The 20943-nt window shown below is 43.7% G+C and overlaps 1 protein-coding gene across 4 annotated transcripts in view; it reads left to right on the top strand.

Moving 5' to 3' along the window:
• Nucleotides 1-20384, top strand: part of HIBADH (3-hydroxyisobutyrate dehydrogenase) — a 106025-nt gene extending 85641 nt beyond the window's left edge. For 3 of the 4 annotated variants that reach the window (XM_016135949.2, XM_016135950.2, XM_036230421.1), the window contains exon 8: nucleotides 2337-3298. In XM_016135949.2, coding sequence (XP_015991435.1) covers nucleotides 2337-2495 — 159 coding nt within the window. In that variant the 3' untranslated portion in view covers nucleotides 2496-3298. Of the gene's footprint in view, nucleotides 1-2336; nucleotides 3299-15770; nucleotides 15824-19081 lie in introns of those variants that run through there. The other variant, XM_036230423.1, reaches the window with a different exon arrangement.
• The last annotated feature ends 559 nt before the right edge of the window (nucleotides 20385-20943 follow it).

The following is a 20943-nucleotide window of genomic DNA, read 5'->3' as shown; positions in this document are numbered from 1 at the left end:
TGCTTGATGGCCGTTAAATTTTGTTGTGCCAGGGGATACGATGCTAGCAGGTCCCTGAAGCAGAGGCTCGTCCGTTTATTTCTAGGTCTTAACGTGATCAAATTCTAACATACTGTGTGTGTGCGTGTAATCAGCACGTAATCAATACAGAAACTAGACCGTTCGTCTGAACTCTCCAAGCTAGAAGTCCGCTTCCAGTGGGCACTAAGGAACAATTGACGGGCAAACATGGCAGCCCTTGGTACTCACCCAACAGGCCACTTTCCTTGTAAAACAGAACAGCTTGCTCCTCCATTGATTCGTTGAAATCCTTTTGCAGTTGTCTTGTATTTTTTCCTGAGCTACCCACTGAGCTCATGAATTTGTAAGTATTTTATTTGACTAGTGAAGTGGGATATTTGTTTGTTTTAAATTGTATGTTGTAAGCTTCAAAGGATGCCTCCTTTTCCTAACATTCGAGGGTTGACAGGCTACTCAGACTCTATGGACTAATCACCTTTTCCTTTTTAGAATGTCCATCCTTTAAGGGAACAGCCACCAAAGTATTTTAGTTTCCCTTTTTTGATTTTATTAGATCTTATTTGAGATCATATTTACTTGCCCCATTGAAAAACTCTTAGCAAGACTTTTTTTTCTTAATAGTGTTGTCTTCTCTTCAGTATGTTATGTTCACTCTGAATTCTTGTATTCTAGTTTTATTACTAGGTTAAATATTAAATGTAGTCTACGTAGATTTTCTCTGTCCTTTTAAAATAAAAGCATCTTACAGACGTGCTGCACAATGTCGTTGACAAAGAACCTTGGCTGCTTGTCTGGGCATAAGCAATAATTTAGCCATCCGTGTTCGTTAAGTGTGTGGGCAATAATTAAACTTGCTTTTTAGTGGAAGCTATAGAAGAATTTAACGTTAAGTAGATTTTCCAAATCTATGTGTTTACGTGTGAAAATTATACAAACACAAAATAATGTTTGCTATTGTGGCATACATATTCGAGAGGCTAGATATTTAATTCATTCTTTAATGTCTGCTTGGTCGTTTTTGTTTTGTTTTTTTTGTTTTTTGAATCATTTTCTCCTTTGGGTGGGCGCTATCAGTAACTGCTCATTTATTGAGGACGCGCTTCGAGAGCAGCAGCATTCCTCTTGCTTCGCATCCCCCCTTCGTTGCGTGCTGACCGTCGGTGGTGGGGGCAGCGAGAACGGTAACGGTAACAAGAAGGCCCAGTCGGTTTTGCCATTTGTTTGCAGCTCTTATAAAATCACAAATAAAATGAAATGTGGGGAATGGTGTTTCAATTATTCGTACCTTCATTCTTCCATATACCCCAGGTATTTTAAATTTGAACAAAATTCCATTTTTATGTTTTTATGGTAGTGAATAGCCATTAGCTACGGTTTAACTCTCTAAGAGATTTATAATGTTACCTTTGTATATTTTCCAACAGCCATAAGTTTTCTGAAACGTTCAGAATGAAGCATCAGATCTATGAGGTGTTAAAGGGTTGTTGTGAAGATGGTTGTCCCGCTGCACTTAAAATAAAAGGCAAACATATCCAGGCTTCTGTGTCCACGGGGGCCCATCCCCCAGCGCATTTCCCTCCCCAGCCCCTTTGCTCACTCTAGTTCAGCCTCATTGGCCTTCTTACCATTTTTTGAGTATCCAAGCCGGGTCTCACCGCAGGGCCTTTACCTTGCCATTCCACCTGCCCGAAACTCACGTGCCCCAGCTCTCCTGAGCGCGCTCTACCTCCCCACCCCGTGCTATCCATCACTTTCTAACCCCTCACCCTGCTTTATTTTTCTTCGCAGCATTTGTTGTCGTCTGGAATTTTAGTATTTGTTTTGTTGTCTATCCTCCCCACTGGACAGCTTCATGAGAACAGTGACTTGATTTTTCATAATGTATCACCAGCATTTAGAACAGTGCCCAGCACACAGCAGTTTTGAGTAAGAGATAGAATGGGTATGCCATCATTCCATAACGGGGTTTGGCATAGGCTCACAGGCTTCTGCAGACCTGAAAAAGCATTCGCCTGTGTGATCTCACCTGTGTAGTAACCCCTGGGCAAAGTCAGAACAAAACGGGTCTGGTGGAGGGTGGAGCGTGGAGAAGTGGAGAGGACACTCAGGAATCCAGCTTTCTGTCTGGAGCAGTTTTGCAGCTACGTGAAAGCACTTAAAAATTATATATAATTTACCATAGTGCTTGAAAGTATCTTATTTTTTTCAGACTTCATTTTTTCTTCTTCGAAACAAAAGCAGTAGGGGCCACAATTCCAAAGTGAGGCTTTACCTGCCAGTCTCAACGTGTTCCCTCCTGCCCTTGTTTGATTTAGGATCTGGGATTAGCACAGGACTCTGCCACCAGCACCAAGAGCCCCATCCTCCTGGGCAGTCAGGCCCATCAGATCTACAGGATGATGTGCGCGAAGGGCTACTCACAGAAAGACTTCTCGTCCGTGTTCCAGTTTCTCCGAGAGGAGGAGACCTTCTGAGTGTGCACTTTGGCCATGGACACTGTTGGAAACCAAACTATCTTGAGCCTCCTTACAGCTCACGCCACAAGTAATTGAGTGTAGTCAAAGGTCACCTGTCTGTTTTTGGTCGCCTAGGTCACCATAAACCCTGGGAACTTTCATCCATTTTTAACTGCTTGTTTTTTTTTTTATCTTTTTAGCAAACATACATTATCTGAAATTTTTTTTTTCTGTAAGCCACCGATGGTCTCTGCTAACTAGCTGATTGACCTTTCTCAAAAATTTGATCCATAATCATCTTTAATGAAATAGTTGCGTACTTCAATCAGGATGTTACTTACTTCACTTTAAAAATAAAACCAAATATTTTTCAGTAGGATGAAACTGATCTTCAAGGGGAAAAAGGAAAATCCACGTGAGGAAAGCAGTTAGAGAAAGGGGAAGGACAGTGGATTGCCACCTGTGTTTCTCAGGAAGTTTGTCCTGTTAACCAGGTGGTAGTATTTTTGCATTACTGAGGTTACTGATTTGTTTTCCAGGGAATTGATAAAGCAAGAGAATGCCTTGCTGCATGTTTTATGCTTGGGACTCCATTACATCCTAGCCTGTCCACCTTATATCAGTTCTCAATGTTCAGCAAAGTTGTTTTTTATATTTTTGCTTCCTTGTACATTCTGAGTACATATTTTTTGACTTCAGAAGAATGACACCTTTAGACCTGTTTCAGAAGCAATGATGATATTTGCTTTAGGTAATTCTTAACAGTATTCTAAATAGAGCCATATTATTTTGAATTCAAATAAATTTCTATGCTGATAATACGTCCTTGGAGTTTTTGCGTCTTCTCAGCTGTTCTGTGAACAGTCAAGTGATCTGACAAACTGGTGTGACAGCCCAGCGGGGAGAGGATGAGAAGAAGAGGAGGGGGCGGTCAAAGGAGCCAAGCTCTGTGCGGGCCGGTGGCAAGCCAGCCACGGGCTGCGCCACCCGAATCCTTAATGCATTCGTCTGAGTGTTTTCCAGGTTGTAGACACTATGGGAAGTGAGCCTGCATGAAATATGGCCCCGTGTGGGACATAGTTGCCATTTTCCTCACCTCGGCCCCTAGAAATAGTCCAGGTGATAGGCCTAGACACCAAATTTGGCAGAAGTACAACTACTTCCATCATTTTTCTGGTGATAAAAAATTCCAGGCACTATTATAAGTGATGGGGCTATGATGGTGAATAAGGAGTCAAAATTCTGCCCTTGTAGACCATAAATTCTGGTGTCGCATATGTGCGTGTGTGAGGGGAAGAGACAGACAAGAAGTACATGTTCAGCGCACATGGCAGGTGATAATAAGGGCTAACGGGGACACCAAGGGGTGGGGTGGGGCTGCCGGGGCATTGGAGTGGTAAGGGACACTCTCTTTGATGAGGCGGCATCCGAGCAGAGATGAGAAGGAAGTGAGGGAGCAGGCCATGCAGTTACGCAAGGAAAGAACGTTGTAGGCACCAGGACAGAAATCGCAAAGACCCTCAGTCAAGATGGCGTAGCTATGAGGAATGACGACGAGGCCATAGGCGAGATGTCATGAGATGGGGCGGGGAGGGATCTCGTTGGGTCTTTAGGGCTGTGTTAGGACATTGATTTTTATTCTGAGTGAAGGAGGCCTGTATCGGCAAACGCCCAAGCTGACCACGAGACTGGCACCACCAAATTTAATCCCCTAGGTTGGCTCTATTTCTCTTCTGGTCTGGGCTAACGCATCCGGAGCCGGAGGGTCTGGTTCGAACTCACTCAGCTGGGACTTCTCTCCACATGGTCCCTCATCCCCCAGGAGACTAACCTGAGTCAGTTCGCTTGGCTGTGCTCTCAGCAGCCACATAGGACAAGTCCCAGTGGACAAGCACTTTTCACGCCTCCGCTTGCCTCGTGGCTGTACTATCCCACTGGCTGAAGGACGTCACCTAGCCAAGCCCAGAGTCAGCAGGGGAGGGGACTGTGTAAGGGCGTGGACACAGAGAGGGGCATCAGGGTGGCCATTTGCAAACGCCCTATCACAGCCAGCCCAGGGCGGGTTCTGTCAGAGGGTTAATGTTCTCTGCCCTGCTTTTCCAAGGGATCACTCTGGTCGCTGTGTGGAGACTAGACTGTGGGGGCGAGGGCGGGAGCGAGGAGACCAGTTAGGAGGTGACTGTGATAATGCAGTTAAGAAATGGTGGTGCCTGGGACCAGAATGTTAACGATGGAAGAGACAAGAAGTCATAACAGAGCCACTAACCGATGGAAGGTGTGAGAAAGGAGGGAACCAAGGGGCGACTTCGAGGTTGGTGGAGAATGCGGAAGGGCGGGGCTACCACTACTGAGAGGCCTGATCGCCACCTCAGTAGAAAAACAAAGGTCCAGGCCCAAGCCCTGGGTACTCTACCTTTCCATGGTTGAGAAGAGGAGGCAGAGCCAGCAAATGAGACTGAGGAGTGACCGGTAAGGTAGGAAAAAATTGGGAGTGGTGTCCCAGGAGCCAAAAAGAGTGTGTTAAGGAGGGAATAGTTATTTGTATCAAAAACTACTGACAAGTTGATTAATATAAGAGCCGAGAGTTAATCATTTGGATTTGGCAAAATAGAAGTCATTGGCGACTCCGACACGTGTTCCGATGGTGCTGGAAACGAGACTGAGAAAGAATGGGAAGAGAGAAATCGGAAGTCATAAGTAGAGACGGCTCTCAAAAAATTTTGCTGCAGAGGAAAGTAGACAAATGGGGTCAATACTGGCAGGGATTATGGGGTTTAGGGAAGTCTTATTTACATTTTTAAGATGGCAGATATTATGGGGTTATTCAATGGGAGGTGGAATGATCAAATAAAGAGGGAAAAATAATGATTCACGAAAGAGAGAGGATACTTGCTAAATGATATCCTTGAGGGGGAAGGTACAGGTGTGGATGGATCTCCAGAAACTTAAAAACCAGCACAAACAGATCAAGTGTCAGATTGCCAGCATCTTGTATGAAGGACAGTCATGTTGAAATTAATTATTCAGTTTTTCAACACAGAATAATAACTTCGTGCTGGAAAGGACTTTACTAACCTCTAAGTGTGACTCATTTAAGTCACGCTCCTCTGACCATTAGTTTCTCATCTATAATGTTGTCATAAACAATGTAGCTTAATATTAAATACGTGCCTGGAAACTCAGAACCAAAAACAGGAGTTAAGGACAGTCACAAGTGTTATTGAGCATGTGAAGAAGTTAATACCCTCTTATATTTGCTGCCGGGAGTATAAAGCAGTGCAGCCACTCTGGAAAAGAGTTTCGCAGCTCCTCGAAAGGGTGAACAGGGTTACCCCAGGCCCTGCGGTTCCACTCCTCACCGTGCACTCAAGAAAAATGAAAATGTTTCTGCGGAAACTTGTACACGAATGTTGATGGCAACATTATTCATGATAGCCAAAAAGTAGAAACTATTAAAAAAAAAAACCCTTCACCCGACGATGGCATAAACAAACTATGCTCTGTCCATACAGTGGAAGACTGGCCGTGAAAGGAATGAAGTACAGGTAGGTACGTGCCTCAGTGTGGATGAACCCTGAAAACATGCTGCCAAGTGAAAGGCCAGACACCGAAAGCCACACACTGTATGGACCTGAATGAAATGTCGGGAGTAGGCAGATCCGTAGAGACGGAGTAGATGAGAGGTTTCCAGGGGCCAGGGTGTAGGGGGAGCGGGGAGCGGCTGCTGATAGGTGTGGAGTTGCCTTTTGGGGTGAGGAAAACGTTCCACAATTAGGTAATAACTGGTTGCGCAGCTTTGTGAATGTATGAAAAACCACTAAGTGCTCGCTTCGGCAGCACATGTACTAAAAACCACTGAATTGGACACCTTTAAATGGTGGATTTTATGGTGTGTGAATTATATCTTTGGGGAAAAAAAAATACTAAGGAAAAAAATCACGTGTTAAGATCTTTCTCTGTGGATAATGTGGTTCCTACCAGGGAAGTTTTGCAGCCAGGGGACATTCGGCAGTGTCTAGAGACACTTTTGGTGGTTATACTGGGGGACGCTACTGGCATCTCATGGGTGGAGTCGAAGGATGCTGCCGAACGGCCTGTAATGCACAGGACAGCCCCCCCGAGAATTACCTGCCCAAATGTCCATAATGCGGAGTCTGAGAAACACTACTCAGGTGTGTGTTCCCCAGGGCCTATCAAGACCTGAGCTTCCCATCCTCCCCAGCAGACCTGCTTCTCCTGGTCCCTGTCCCATCCAGGTTCCCAGGGGCCAGCCCTGGCTCCTTCCTCTGTACACATTCTCCATCGTGAGTTCTAAATCTTTGGGGCCAACGTGAGGCCCTCGTCAGTTCTTGTGCAGGACACTTCAGTATCTTTGCAATTGCTTCTAATTTTTTTCCAAGAGTTTTACTGAGGTATAATTTACATATGGTAAAATGTGCTGGTGTTAAATGTACAAGTCATTGACTTTTTGTAAATTTACAAAGTTGTATAATCACCACATTCCAATTTTAGAACATTTTGATCACTTGCCCTCAGCTTGAAAAAAATCTCCAATGCCCATTTACGGTCACTCCCTCTCTGTCCCTCCCCCACACCTGCAGCTGTGGGCACCCATTAATCTTTGTGTCTATGGATCTGTAGCTGCTTTTCAGCCACCAATTTGGTTCTTGCCCAGTTCATCCTTCACTGTGAGAGAGGTCGAAGACGGATCCCAGCCAGTCCTTCCCCTCATAAAAGCTCTCAGCCTCAGGTGCCATCCGAACTCAGCATGGTGTTCAAGCCCTGGGTGCTGTGGCTTCTGTTTCGCTTCCCTGGCATCGGTCATTTCCCAAGCATGCCATGCTTCTCGCGCCTCAGTGCCTTTGCACATGCCAGTGTCGTCTCCTGAAATGCCCTTCTGTGCTCCTGGCTGAGCAGCTCGGGCACCGTATCTTCTACAGGGCCTTCCTTCCCCAGCCACCTCACGCTGTTGTTGGCCCAGCTTCTGTGGCTCTCTGTCGCTATCTCTGGTGTCATAGAACTTACGCTATTACATTATGTATTCGCTGGTTTGCCCATCTTTCTTCCACGCCACACTGTGAGCTCTTTGGGGGCGCAGAATGTGTCATGTTCGGCTTGTGTTGAGTTCAGCACCTGGCATTGAGTAAGAGCTCAACAGAGATGTGAATAGCAGTGGTTAGGTGAACTATTAACAGCACAAACTTTGTTCCTAAAGATTTTTCCTTGGCAGATCAAGTTTATTTTACTCTGAGTTATAAGTTATGCTGTGCATTACACACAGCTGCCCAAAGTCTTATAGAATGTAGATCTTTTACAAAGTTTTCTAAGTCAAAAGATTGGCCTATGCTGCTTGGTATAGAAGCAGCTTATGGGGAAGAATAGGTATTTTTGATACCAGGCTTTGGTCTCTTTATGTACTTTACACATCAACTTATATGCAGAGAAGCACGTACATTTTTCTCTTTATGGAGCACAGCAGTTTCAAATGCTGTCTTTTATAACATGCTACACAGACCTCGAGGCATAAGGTGAATCTCATAATAACACAGGTTTGATTAATTCAAGGGATTCTGTGAGGAGTTAGGTGTTTGAGAGATTCTTCTGCTATCCTATTGATCTGACATCATGATAATGGGACACAAACTCGGCCATAGCTGAGTCCAAATGTAAGCAAACCCCAAATGGAGCAGGCCTACTCCTTGGCCATTTTTCTCATTGCACGGATTTCGATCCTGACTTTTATTTCTAAGCGATCAGAAATTGTGATTGTGTGATCTGTCCACTTCCTGTGGGGAGTGGGCTAGAAAGGCCTATCTGAGCAGAGGATGGGGAGACATCGTCCCTGTGCATAAGTTCTACCCAGGCTGCTGTCAGAAGCCTGCCGCTGCTCAGGAAAACAGCACAGGTTACTCCCGGCCTCAGCTGCAGTAACTGTGCCCTTGAGCATTCTCGAATGGCCAGCCAATGGGGAGGCGTCTGCCCGAGTGGGTTTTTTTCTTTTCTTTTTTTTTTTTTAGCCATCTTTCAGTTCAATTGAAGAGGGAGCTTAAGGACATCATAGGGATTTGTAACGTTCCATGCAAGGTGTCAGACCCATAAACTAGCATGTCCATCGCGGCGATGCGCACACGGAGTCGTCTCCCATTGGTGGCAGAGAGATTGAAGATGACCTTTTACTACTTAATTGTATTCATTTAATAATTCAAGAATACCTAAAAGAGATGCAGACTTCTTCATTCGGACTCGAATTTGACTCTTCCAGAACGTTAGGAGGAGGATGCAGGAAAGCAGAAGGACTTTGCAGCTAGCCCGCAGGGAGTGGTTTCGAGTGACTCGGTTACCGGAACTGTCCCTGGCGCGGGAGACAGGACGTAGGTCATCGCTAACTGTCAGCGTGGAGGATCAGTTTCCTTCTCTCTAAAATGAGAGCATTGCACTGATCTCCGAGGTTTGCTTTAACTCTTAAATTCTAGTTCCTCTTAGTTAACGGTCGAAGAAAATGTGAGGCATATGTTTTTGACAGTTTTTGGACTCTCCCTGGTTAGGTATTATTTATGGCTCATATAGCCATCTCATTTATTAGGCTTTTTTTTTTTTTTTTTTTTTATAGCCGGGAATAGATTCAGAGATCAATACATTTTTATTAATGATAGTCCGTCATGCCTGGTAAAGAGATGGCAAGAGAGCTCATCTAGAATGAGCCACTTGAATAAACCTGACACACAAGCTTAGCTGCGAGCCGCATTTTGGCAGGCCTCTCTGTAAAATAATGACATTGGCAGAGCGAGACACTACGGAAACCGTCCTCACAGCCAGACTCATAAAATCAAAGGGCAGGTGTGGGGTGTGTTTCTCAGCCTTGGCTGTATATGCAAATCCCATGACTTTTTGAGTGTAGCATTTTATCTTCAAAAGGACAAAATTTGGCATTTGCTGTAGTCATTAAAAATGATAAATGCCTAAAATGCTTTTGAGTTGGGATTATTGTAGGTTAGAACAAATATTGTTTCAATACCAAACAGTATCTTAGAGTAGAAAACTTCTCATAGACGTTGTCAATTCAGACAGTAAAAAAATCTTTCGTTATTTTCCTATTAAGTCATCTGAAATTATGCATAATCGTTACCAGTTCTCCTTATAAAAATGAATGGTCTGGGCCATTTGGAAGTGAATTACTTCTCCTGACACCATTAGGAGATAGCCTTGTGCCCTGAAAGAGTTAATTTGCCTCCAGATGGAGCTTTTTCAGCCCCTTTGAGCAGAGTTCAGATGACATCAAGTTCACTTACGTTTGTTTTGTGCCTGTTGAACTTAATTTTCATTTTATTTATGGATAGAATTCAAAATAGTCTATGGTAATTTTAGACTGTTTGAGGCCTTTTCCATAAATTTCATCTTAGAGTTTTAATCTCAGAGACCCTAAGAGCAAATATAGCTTTAATCCCTATCTCTGTCCTCTTGATGACCTTAACCCTGACCCCAGGCCTGCTCTCTGTAAGTGCCCAACGTGATTCATTCTCCTTGCTTGGTTTAGTTTTGTCCTTTTAATGAACCAAGATGACCGGGAGACCTGATAGCTTATTTGTGCTAATGTAAGTATGCTCTACTAGTTAACTCCTAACTCATTTATTTGGCTTTTACTTTTGCCCAGCATCACCCCTTTGTCTCAGAGATGAAAAGTCCATGTTTTAGACAAGTGAGTCAGGAGACAGATACTGCACTAGAATAAAAGATAAAAGCAAATTGCTAGAGAAGGATGGACAGTCTTTATATTCTGTGCCTCAACTGCCGTATTATAGACACGGCATGCATGTTCATTGAGAACATATCTTATTACGCGGTTACAGCCCAACACGCTGCTGCTCAGAACCATTTTCACCTTCTGAGTTCTAGGCATTATAATGTCCCCAAGTCAAAATCCTTTGTGCTTGTGACTTTGTGGTCCGACTATCTTATTTCTCCAACCTCTATAACATAATTTCTGATGCCGTTTATGTGCACAGGAATACTTTTCTGAGTTGATGTTTAATACATATTATCTGATTCCCCGCCCCACCCCCCCAAAGTTGCCACGGCAGAACTGGGCCATCAAGGGCACTTAGGAGGTGATAAGCAGAAAGAGACTTTTAAAGAGAAGATTTACGATAGGTTTGGTTTTCCTGTCGTCTGGCTTACCACTTGCGGCCCAACTCATTTTTGAGCTGGTCGGGGTCACGCCGTGGGGTTCTGACAAATGTGTTTTTATTCTTGTGAATTTATGCTTGCTTCAGTGTCAAAACCAAAAAATAAAAAGCCAACATGACCGAACAGTGATATGACGTTGAACAGTGGCTTGATCTCTGATTATGGCCTTTCCTGGCAATCTCATTTAATTTCTGGCCGGCCCGGCCGGCGACATGAAAAGCTGCCCCTTCTGAGGCTGGATGTTCCCCGCATCGCACTGTACTCATAGCAGTTTAGTCTGGCTCCTTTTATAGGTCAGCGACACCCTCAAGCTTATATACCTGTGTCACCACAAATCTTAAAAGATGCAATTTTCTTGGCAGCTTCATCCTCCTAAGATGGATTGGAGGGTGGGAGTGAAGGACAGGCTCTAATCTCTGTTGCCAGGACCAGGGAGGGCGGACGCCTCCATCCGCCCTCACATAGGCCCCAGGGACAGTGCTGCCTGAAGGACTCTGAAAGGATTCAGTTCGTGGTATTCCTCATATGCCGGAATCTTTGTTTTTCTTAAACGATCTGCTTGTTCTCTTCTGAAAACACCTGATTGTGCTTCTCCTGGAGTGGTACTGATGGCATTTCTCATCCACATTACAGCTTTGCATACTTACTCTCTTTGGAAGAAATAAAATTAAAACTTCAAAGAACATTCTCCAGGCACTCGAAGAGTTATCTCATCTCCAGCTCCTCAGCGTTGGGGGATCTTTTCTTGTGTGAGTCCTGTTATACCAGATGGTTTCCTCTTTAAAAAAAAAAAAAAAAAATCATAAATGAATTCTGCATGGTCAAGTATTGTCATCTTTGCAAAGAATTTTCTTTGCCTAATGTCCTATCTGATGGGCCATTCTATGTATTATATGCTACATAATCTCCACAAATGTATACTGTGGTCCATAAAACTGCCATACTGTTTTCAGAAACTAGTAATTCACAAAGCAAACCTGAGACAGTGCTGTTAATAAACACAAATTGCAAACAAGAAGGTAGTAAGTGGAAATAATGCACTCATTTAGGACTAATAAAGCCTTTGATCTTACTTTGAAGGAAAGAGTCTATGCTTAAACTACCCATTCCGGACGGCCAGATGCCCATTATAAAGCAGTGCTTCGCTTTGATAGAAAATCACTGAGGCCTGTCTAGCAGGTCTGGTTTGTAAACAGATTAGTTAAGGGCTCATCAGGGCTGATTTGCATAGGATTCAGCGAGCCACAGTCACTTTTTCAACCTTAATGAGCAATGCCGGTTCCAGGTTGGAAATTACACCATCTTTTTTTTTTTTTTTTCCTAGCTAGAAATCTTAGGTAATTACTTTGTGGAAAAGGGAAAGAATATTCACATAGAGTGAACCCTGGCTGTCTGCGGTAATGGGAAAACGATGACCTGAGACTTGTTTTGCTTACTCTAAATGGTGAAGGATGTCGTGAAGGAATAGGTTATGAATTTAGAATTCGGTTACAAAAAGGCGTTCCTCCCTTCCTCTGCTCTTTGAGAGGGAAAGGAGGATTATTTCGAATTATAATGGAAAAAGCTACATGGGACTACAGACTCAGACCACAAAGATTTATCTACACATGTTTATGGAGGACCTCCTTGGAGCCAGGCAGTGTTTTAGGGCCTGGCATCTCTCTTCATTCAAATCAGACAGAGGCCCCGCCCTCGTGACGCCCACCTTCTAGAGCCTTCCATTATGGAGAAGTGGGGATAGTAGGGGGAATTGGGCAAGCTTCAGCACAGGTTCTGAAATTTCTGCTCATAAGCAGCCATTTGCTTAAAAGATAGCAAGACCAGTATTTCTAGAGAGAAAACTGATTCTGATCAGTCTAATTGCATTCTTATTTTTGATTTTCAGAATAATTAGTAATCTCTTTGCTTTCAGTAATCAAAAGTATCTCCTCTTTTTAAATTTTGGAATGAAGACAATGTCAAAAGACCTTGGATTAGTCTGATCACTTAATAGATAACAAATGGAGCAGCTAAGTAGGGACAAGGGATAGTTTTGAAAATAGTTTCTAAATAAAGTGAAGTGATCCTGGAAATTTTCAACCCTGACCTTCCAAAAGTACAGTGAATTGATGGTAGACAATGTTTTTTTTTCTTTGTCTGGCTTGCAGCAGCATCGTTCTGCTTATGAGAGATGTTTTTAAGTACTGTCAATATTGGCAACACTAATTTGCTTAGTTGGGAACTTGGGTTTAAATAACAACTTTTAGCCTTTGTGTCCTGCCTTGTCAAGGCCAAGGACCTCAGCCTTACCCTGCTTCCTAGAAGCGAGATCAAATCAGCACACTCCTATAAATGTCACCTTGGATATATTCCACCCCTCCAAAAAAAACGGTCTAGCTCTGATAAGTGTTAGGAGAGTCTGGGACAGTGTCCTACTGACTTGGGCAGGACTCCAGGCCCTGTCCAGGTAATTCAGATGGATAGGGGGTGTAAAGGGAGGCCATGCCCTCTCTCCAGATGGATTTGATTAGGCTGAGGAGGAAGAGGAGGCCTCATTCAGTTGTCTGCTTGTGAAGATTGCTAGGGAGAGGGTTCTAGTAAAACCCATATGAGACCAAGGAAGACACCTGTATCCCTTAGGAAAAATGGGTCATGTGAATTCTCTCTAGGGAATACGTGCAAGGTCTTGGAAGGCCTTGCATTTCCCCTTCCTGGCACCCCCTCCTACTGTATCCTTATGGGGAGCTCTCTCTCAGCTTCCACCTGGGAATATATCTGACAACCTCTTCTAGGCAGGTAGGCTCACCTGGGAGGAGCCCTCTAAATGGGCACCGACGAGGGCTGCACCCTGCCTCTCAGGAGTCCTCTTGACACATGGCGACGTGGGCATCTTCCACGCACAACAGTGGGTATCTGGGTCGTTCTGCCTCCTCCCCACTCTTTCTATAGACATCTCTCTCCCATCCACTTCTTCCCAGCTCGGGCCGACATCCAAACGTGAGCTCCGTGCGGGCGAGGACCATCGTTTGTCCCTGATGTAGCCCAAGCACTTTGTACACTGCCGGGCACATAATGTGGACTCACTAAATACTGCATTTGTTGGGAGAAAGAATGAATACGTTAATGATGATTGAATGAATGAATGAAATACCAGTTTTTTAAGCATTTCTAATTTTTATTGCTAATGTTCTTGACGCTCCGCCTCCTCTGGCTCACCAGGAACAGAGCCAGAGCTGAAGCTCCTGAGGCCTCTGCTTCCATGGGCCCCAGAGCCAGGGGCAGTGGGGAGAAAGGGGACTGGTTGTGGGGAGGCAGGTTTACCAATTATTAGGAAGCCCAAGGTGGGGCCATGTGGATGATGCCCTGCCCCAATATTTGGAAGCTTTCCAGAATTAGAAACAAAAAACACTTGGTCCCTGTTGTTATGGGCCCCAGCGCCCATTCCAGAGCATCAAGAAAAGTCCCTCTAAACAGCCAGTTACTCATTTAAAGCCACCAGCACAGGCTATGACCCGTAGTCGATGCTCAGTAAAGGTCCCTGTCTCAGTGTGGCTGTATCTAAATGCTGGCAGGTGAGCTCTTCGACTAGAGTCACAAGCCTGGTACATTGAAATACTGCTTGTGCCAACCAAGCTTAGGGGACATAGAGACCCAGTGTAGAAGGAAGCCAGAAGCTTTGCTTAATCTTGGTTTCCTGGGTTAATATAGATGAGTGAGATAGGTTTTAAAACCCTCCTTTATTTTACAAATCGGTAATCAAACTTTCGAAAGTCATGCTGAAAGCTGTCCTTCGCTCCCCCAGTCACCTCTTGCATCTTTTAACATGGCGACATTGAGGCTGTGTGTCTGAGACAGGAGGTGGTCAGGCCTGAGTTTGAATCCCAGCTTTACCATTTCCTGCTGTGTGGCCTTGGACATGTGGCAGCCTCTCTCAGCCTTAGTCTTCTCATCTTGAAAAGGGGTGGTCACAGTGACCACCTCATGGGGGAGTTGCATGACTTTAGAAAGATATGAGCAGTGCATGGGACAGAGTCTGCCACAGAGTAAACTCTGACCCAGTCATTTGATTCCTAGAAGTGTATCTTAAAGAAAAAATAGAACTTTATTATTTTTTCAAATAACTAAACACATAGAGATATATTTGCAAGCGCACTCACTTACCATAGTTCGTTGCATAGTACTGACAGGTGGTTTGGTTCCTTTTCTGTGCCTTGGTCTCCTTATCAGGCTCTTTCCAGCCTGGCTTTGCCAGGCCCATAGTCATCTGATGAAGACGTTTGGTTTTGAAGGTGGAAAAGATGTGGGCAGAGCTATAATGGAACTCTAGGACCCCCAGAGTGTCCCCTACATCTGTTAAATTGCCGACAGAGGCAGGACATGGCCCGCACAAATGACCTAGCCTCACTTCCAGCCACCTCTAACTTTCCTAGTTATTAGAGAGAGAATACAAATGACTGTGGATAAACAAATATGATCCCAGATAACAGTGTTTTGGAAAGTAAAATAGAAGTGAAAGGATTAGAGCGAGAACAGCCATTATTTGGCGAAATATCTAGGGAGAAGGAAAGAAATAGGGGCTTTGGAGCATGAGAGACTTATATTTGACTACCATCATTGCCCGTAATTAGCAAACTAGCATTACCAAAGCTTAGTTTTCTTTTAAAGAAGCAATTCATAGAGCTATTGGGAGAATTAAATGAGATGAAAGAGTATATATATATAAAGTATCTGACTCATGGAAGATACTCAGTAAAACTGAGTTCCATTTTCAAATATTTTGCCTCCTTAAGAAACCTGTGTGCTATACAATGTGTGTTTATTTCAGATTTAGAGGACATGATCGGTGTGACATCTTTAAAATTATTTTCTGTCCCAGATGTAGATGTTCTCATTAGTGTGGTTTGCATAGTTTTCATTATCTTAGTGTGGTTCTAAAGGTTTTAGCCTTGTACTAACCTTTTCGATTAAAGACTCTAGTTGACTGGTTCAAGAAATTGGTTTAATAATGAAGTAGTTTAGCAAGGCCAAGAGAAGCATTTTAAAAATGCGATTACGTGAAACGTGGTGGTTAGCCCTCCACCAAACACTTGTGTTTGTCGTCGCGGTGAGTTGTGTTCACATCTGTTGCAGACCGGCGGAAGGCTTTGAAGTTCACTCGGACTACAACGGAAAAGGCTGGTCAGGTAAGGGAGGGGGGATGGGATAAAGCCTGAGTTTACCCAAGTCTCCCATGCAGATAAGCACCAGCGTAGAGGAAGAATAAGAAATAGTCCTCTAAGCTCGGGTCTTCTGTTTTGCTTTCTTCTGTCCAGAGCCGTTGCTAAAGTAATTTACAGTTCGGAAAGCTGTGATCGCCCCGCTCGAAGCACTAAAAGCTCGTGGTGGGGCTCCCAGTTTATCACAGGCAGTAAATGCTCACAGATAGTGATGGACTAAAAGAGCCATTGCCTACGATTTTAACACAGATGATAATACCATTGAGGCGAAGCCTTTTTTCTCCTTAAAAACACATCCGGTCTACCGAATATTTTAAGAGCTCGCGTTTTTGTGTGATGCTTTTCGATCTGATTAAACCAGACCTAAGGGTGGCTTTCGGATTTGCAGGAATGCACCCCTCCCCTTCCCTTTATTGCCTGCCTCACTATTACTCCTATCCCAGTGGGGATTTCCTGGTGTGTGAAGAGGATGTGCCGTTTGATCGATCTCGGCTCGAACGGGGGGAAAAACATGCGAGGAAAATGACGTTTGGCATTTGGGTTCAATCGGGAGAGAGCTTTCTAATTTCAATAGCAAAATATGCATCCGAAACATCGACAACGGACGTCGGCATCACTGGGAAGCAGCACTGTGGGCAGCTGCATCTTGGGAAGCACACCTGCTGTGTTTAGAATGTTGTCCAAATTCTATCGCACTACGTTCTGGTGGAATCTAACAGTTTCTTGTTAGAATCGTGGAAATTATTCAGAACTGATCCATTTAGCAAAATGAGTGAGTTTACTGATGCCAGAAGATAGATTTATTTAAGAAATCCCTGAGTTTTCTTAAAAGAAATGAAAGAAAAAAAAGAGATTGTCTCAAGATATTACATTGTCCTGAAACTTCAGAGGCTCTTGGTCATGTCAGTTTTGGGCATCTCTATCTACTTTCTTTTAGTCAATTTTGCCTTCTTTACTGCCATTCTTTCAGACAGGTTGGAAGCCTAGTTTTTTGTTGGCTTAGTTTGGTTCAAATTTCTCTTTCTTTCTGGATTAGTAACAGCAGTCACCTGTCCGTGCTCTTGTGGACTGGGGACCAGCCGGAGTGGCCTCAAACGAGAACAGGACAGAAATACAGAACCTCAGCCTGGCCCAGACCTTCTGAGTCAGTCTGCTGCACAGCAGGACCCCCAGGGGGCTCCTTTTTACCTTCAGATCTGAGAAGAGCTGATACCTGAGTAGGGCTCAGCCCATGCTGTTTTAGAGGATGCTGCAATAGAGGTCATTGGCAGGATTTTAGTTTGAAGGGATGACTTTAGGGAGCCAAAAACAGAGACTCAGAGCAAGAATCAGAGGGTGTCATGGTGGGATAGACGTAGACCTGAGCTGGAACCTGGAAACCTTGTACCTCTCGGGACAGGCCACCTCCGCCTCTGCCACCTCACCACTGCGGCTTCCACTTGACCCATCGTGGCCCCACCAGTCCTTCGCTCCATCCTCACAGCCTTTCAGCTTCGGCTCACATTAGTGCCTGATTCCTCTGTTTGCCAAATCAAATTCTCAAGAGCTAGAACCTGATTGGCCCAATTTACCACTTTGCTCCCAGCCTATGAACTGGACTCTTGGATTAGTTGAGTGTGGGAGGGCAAGAGGTCTACATGAAGGCTCTCGCTTGACCTCAGGCAGAGAGAGAGGCCTGAGAAGTGGGCTGACCCCCCCCCCCCGCCCCCCGCTCCACACACACACCGAATAAATCTAATCACAGCTTACAGGAACCACAGCATGAAATTCTGGATATACCTTAGGAAAAGCACTTACCTGCTTCCCAAAGGAACTGTCAGTTTGAGCCAAGGAAATAGAAAACATTTCAAAACTCATTTATTGCCAGACCTATTCTAGGGCAGGAAAGAGGGAAAAGTGAGTATGAGGAACTGAATGTTAATTTTAAGGTATTCTATGGGCCAGTTAATTTTAGAGATTTACCATGATAAGATACAAAATAGTGTATGGTGAGAGATGGTGAGAGATGGGCCTACTAGCTGAGATTTGCTGGGTAATTATTCAGAAGACAGGGTACCCCTGACATGTCTTCAAAGAGCCTAATAACATAGCTGAGAAAAGTCACTTATTTAAAAAAAAAGGAAACAGTGTATAAAGTAAAAAACTAAGTCCTCCATTCCTGGTTATATTAACAATATTCTGTGTGTCTCTTTATTTATTTATTTATTTTTGGAAAACAGTAAGGCAATACACTTTATTTTTATTTTTTAATTTATTTATTTTTTATTTTAATGAACTCTGATATCTGTGTCCTTTTAGATTTTTAAAAATGTGTATGTACACTAATATTTACTTATATGTAAATATGTTAATTATCTAACATGATATTATCATATACATATGATCATTTTCCCCAGAAAAGCATGTGACAGACATCTTGAGGTTACTATATTAAAGACCGTTGTTTCTTTGGAAAATACCCTAGTCGTATCCTATGACCTCAGCCCCAAGAATTCAGCAAAGGTGATTTGAATTGAATTTAGCTGCTAATGTTTGCTGCCAGAGCCTATCTCTGGGAGAAGGGGGAGCAGCATTGTGAAATCCTGCAGGGACTGTGGGAGCGAAAGAGGTTTCCGAGCACTTGGCGTCAGGCAGAGAGATCTTCCTCTCCTGCCGCAGAGCCTTTCCCGCCAGACTTAGAAACCCCCAGCGCCCTAAAGGTTCTATGGCACTCATCAGTCAATCAGGTGACCCAATGTCACTAACTCTTCTAGGCTTTATGGGCACAGAAAACGCATTGCTTCTAATGCTTCTCTAAGAAGCCGGAGCCCATGAAGCTGTGTCCCCCAAGGAGCAGGACACTGAGGTCCTTGACAGGTTGCTGCACTCACCTCCCCACCCAGACCACTTCTGTTCACCAGGAGCCTTGGGGAGGAAAGCACTGTCGTCGGATGCCGCCTCAGCTTCTTTCCTTGCAGAGGCTGTTCTTCAAATCAGCCCACACTGGGAAATAATAACAGTGATAGACTTGACCTTTGAGAAGGAAACATTAGATCTTCTTTCTGGTAGCTGGGAAATTCAGTACAGCAACAAAATCGTGTGAGTAACCGACAGAAAAGAGGCCAGTGGCTGTAACTCTCACCAAGACGAGTGAGAGGTGGGCAAAACGCAAATTAAAATGTCATAGCTTTGATTCCCAGGGATTCGCTGTGCGAAACGGCAGACTGTTTTCCTTCTTCTCCACAGCCCCAGTGCATCCTGCAGTGACGGTACACCTGGCTCACAGCAGGCTTTCACGCCTTGGCCAGAATTAGACCTCGGAGAAGGAGAGGCAGTACGGGTTACACTCAGGGAGACATCAGAAGTCAATCTCACCTCGGGCCTTGACTTGCCAGGCAATATCACGGATCAGTCTTCGACCAGTAATGTGGGGAGAAGTAGATGAACCGCAGCAGAAATAATCCTTGAATCGTTACCTACCACTAAAATCATCCCAGGCAGAGTATTTTTATGCGGTTTTTCTTGGTAAAACTTTTGAGATTCAAAGGAACAAAGAAGGATCGATCCAATAATGATGATAAGAAGCAGACTCTGGCCAATTATCCATAACAAGGGTAAAAATAGTTATAGGAACCTTTTAAAAACTGAATTGGATAATAGGTGACAGACTTCTGCTTTCTGTAGTGTCAGACTAGGATCAACCTACTTGTTAAGGACAATTAGAAAAGCTGGACAGGATCCTTTAAAAAAAAAAAATCTGCTTCAAGGCGTTAGAGAGCTAATGAGGCAGAAAAAGAATTACCAGATTAAGATTTGGGGGAAGATAGGAACCCAGAAGAAGAGAAGCTAGAAACTCTGTGGCATTTAGGGTTACTTCTGCCAATTACAGAAGAGGTGGTCGAGCAGGTAAGCAGGGCTTACGGGACACGGGGAGATAAACATTGGAGTTTGAGGCTTCTCAAGGTGTGAGATCCTAATAAGCTTTCCATATTTGGGTTGAGCACCCTAAATAGCTATACCTGGAAGTAAAGGTGACCAGAAGTAAACTAACTCTCAAGGAGTCCGAAACCCAGTTCCAATCTTCTCATCTCTGAATTTGGATCAAGAGGATCCCTGATTGCTTATATCTTTAGTTTTCATCCAGAAGCAAACCTAAATCCTTTCTGAAGGAATGCTAACACCATCCTACAATTTTTTTTTCTGCTGTCTTTTGTATCGAATTTCAGGTACTCAATGGAAACATGAGGGGAAAAACCCACAAATAAAAATCAAGAGAAACAACAGACCCACCAGGAATCTAGACATTAAAAGAATTAAAAAATATTTTTTAAAAAAACATACTTGATACGTTCAAAGATATAAAAGATAAAATTGAGATTTTTGGCAGAGAAAAATCAAATGGAAACTGTAGAAATGAAATTTCAGTAATTAAGAACTCATTGGGTGGGTTTAATAAAAGATTAGACACACTCGAATAGAAAATTAATGAACTGAAAGATAGGTCATGAAAAAATATTTGGAATGATATTTTGAATGATGGGGACAAAAAAAAAAAAAAACAAGAAAGAATACTGTTATGGGTGGACAATTTTCCAGTAAGCCAGCATTAAGTATTTACTTCTGATAGTGTTAACCAGGGTGTGGTAATCTGATCAAGGAGATGCTGTTAACCAGGGTAATCTGATCAAGGATATGCTAACGGCCAGCTGTTAACCAGGGTGTGGTGATCTGCTCAGGGATGTGCTGGTGGCTATATAAACTGCCTCTTCTGGGAGCTCAGGGCTGATCTCTTCTAATCCTGCATGGTAGAGAGTCAGTCGCCAGCCGGCTAATAAAGGCTCACAATTCATCTCAGTTGGCTCCATGGGTCTTGAATTTGATCGCACCACAACAATACAAGACAAAGAGAGTCTGTGAGAAGGACTAATATGTATAATTAGAATCCCCAAAGTAAAAGAGAGAAATTGGGCAGAAGCAGTATTTGAAGAGATAGTAGCTGGGAATTTTCAAAAATTCAAGAATCACTACAAACTCTAAGTAGGTCTAATAGAAGAAAAACCAGACCTAGGCACATCACAGTGAAACAATTCAAAACATCTTCAAAAAAT

This window comes from Rousettus aegyptiacus, unplaced genomic scaffold (genome assembly GCF_014176215.1).
Source record: "Rousettus aegyptiacus isolate mRouAeg1 unplaced genomic scaffold, mRouAeg1.p scaffold_m13_p_13, whole genome shotgun sequence".
NCBI classification, from domain to species: domain Eukaryota; kingdom Metazoa; phylum Chordata; class Mammalia; order Chiroptera; family Pteropodidae; genus Rousettus; species Rousettus aegyptiacus.
This window is presented reverse-complemented; position numbering and strand designations above follow the sequence as displayed.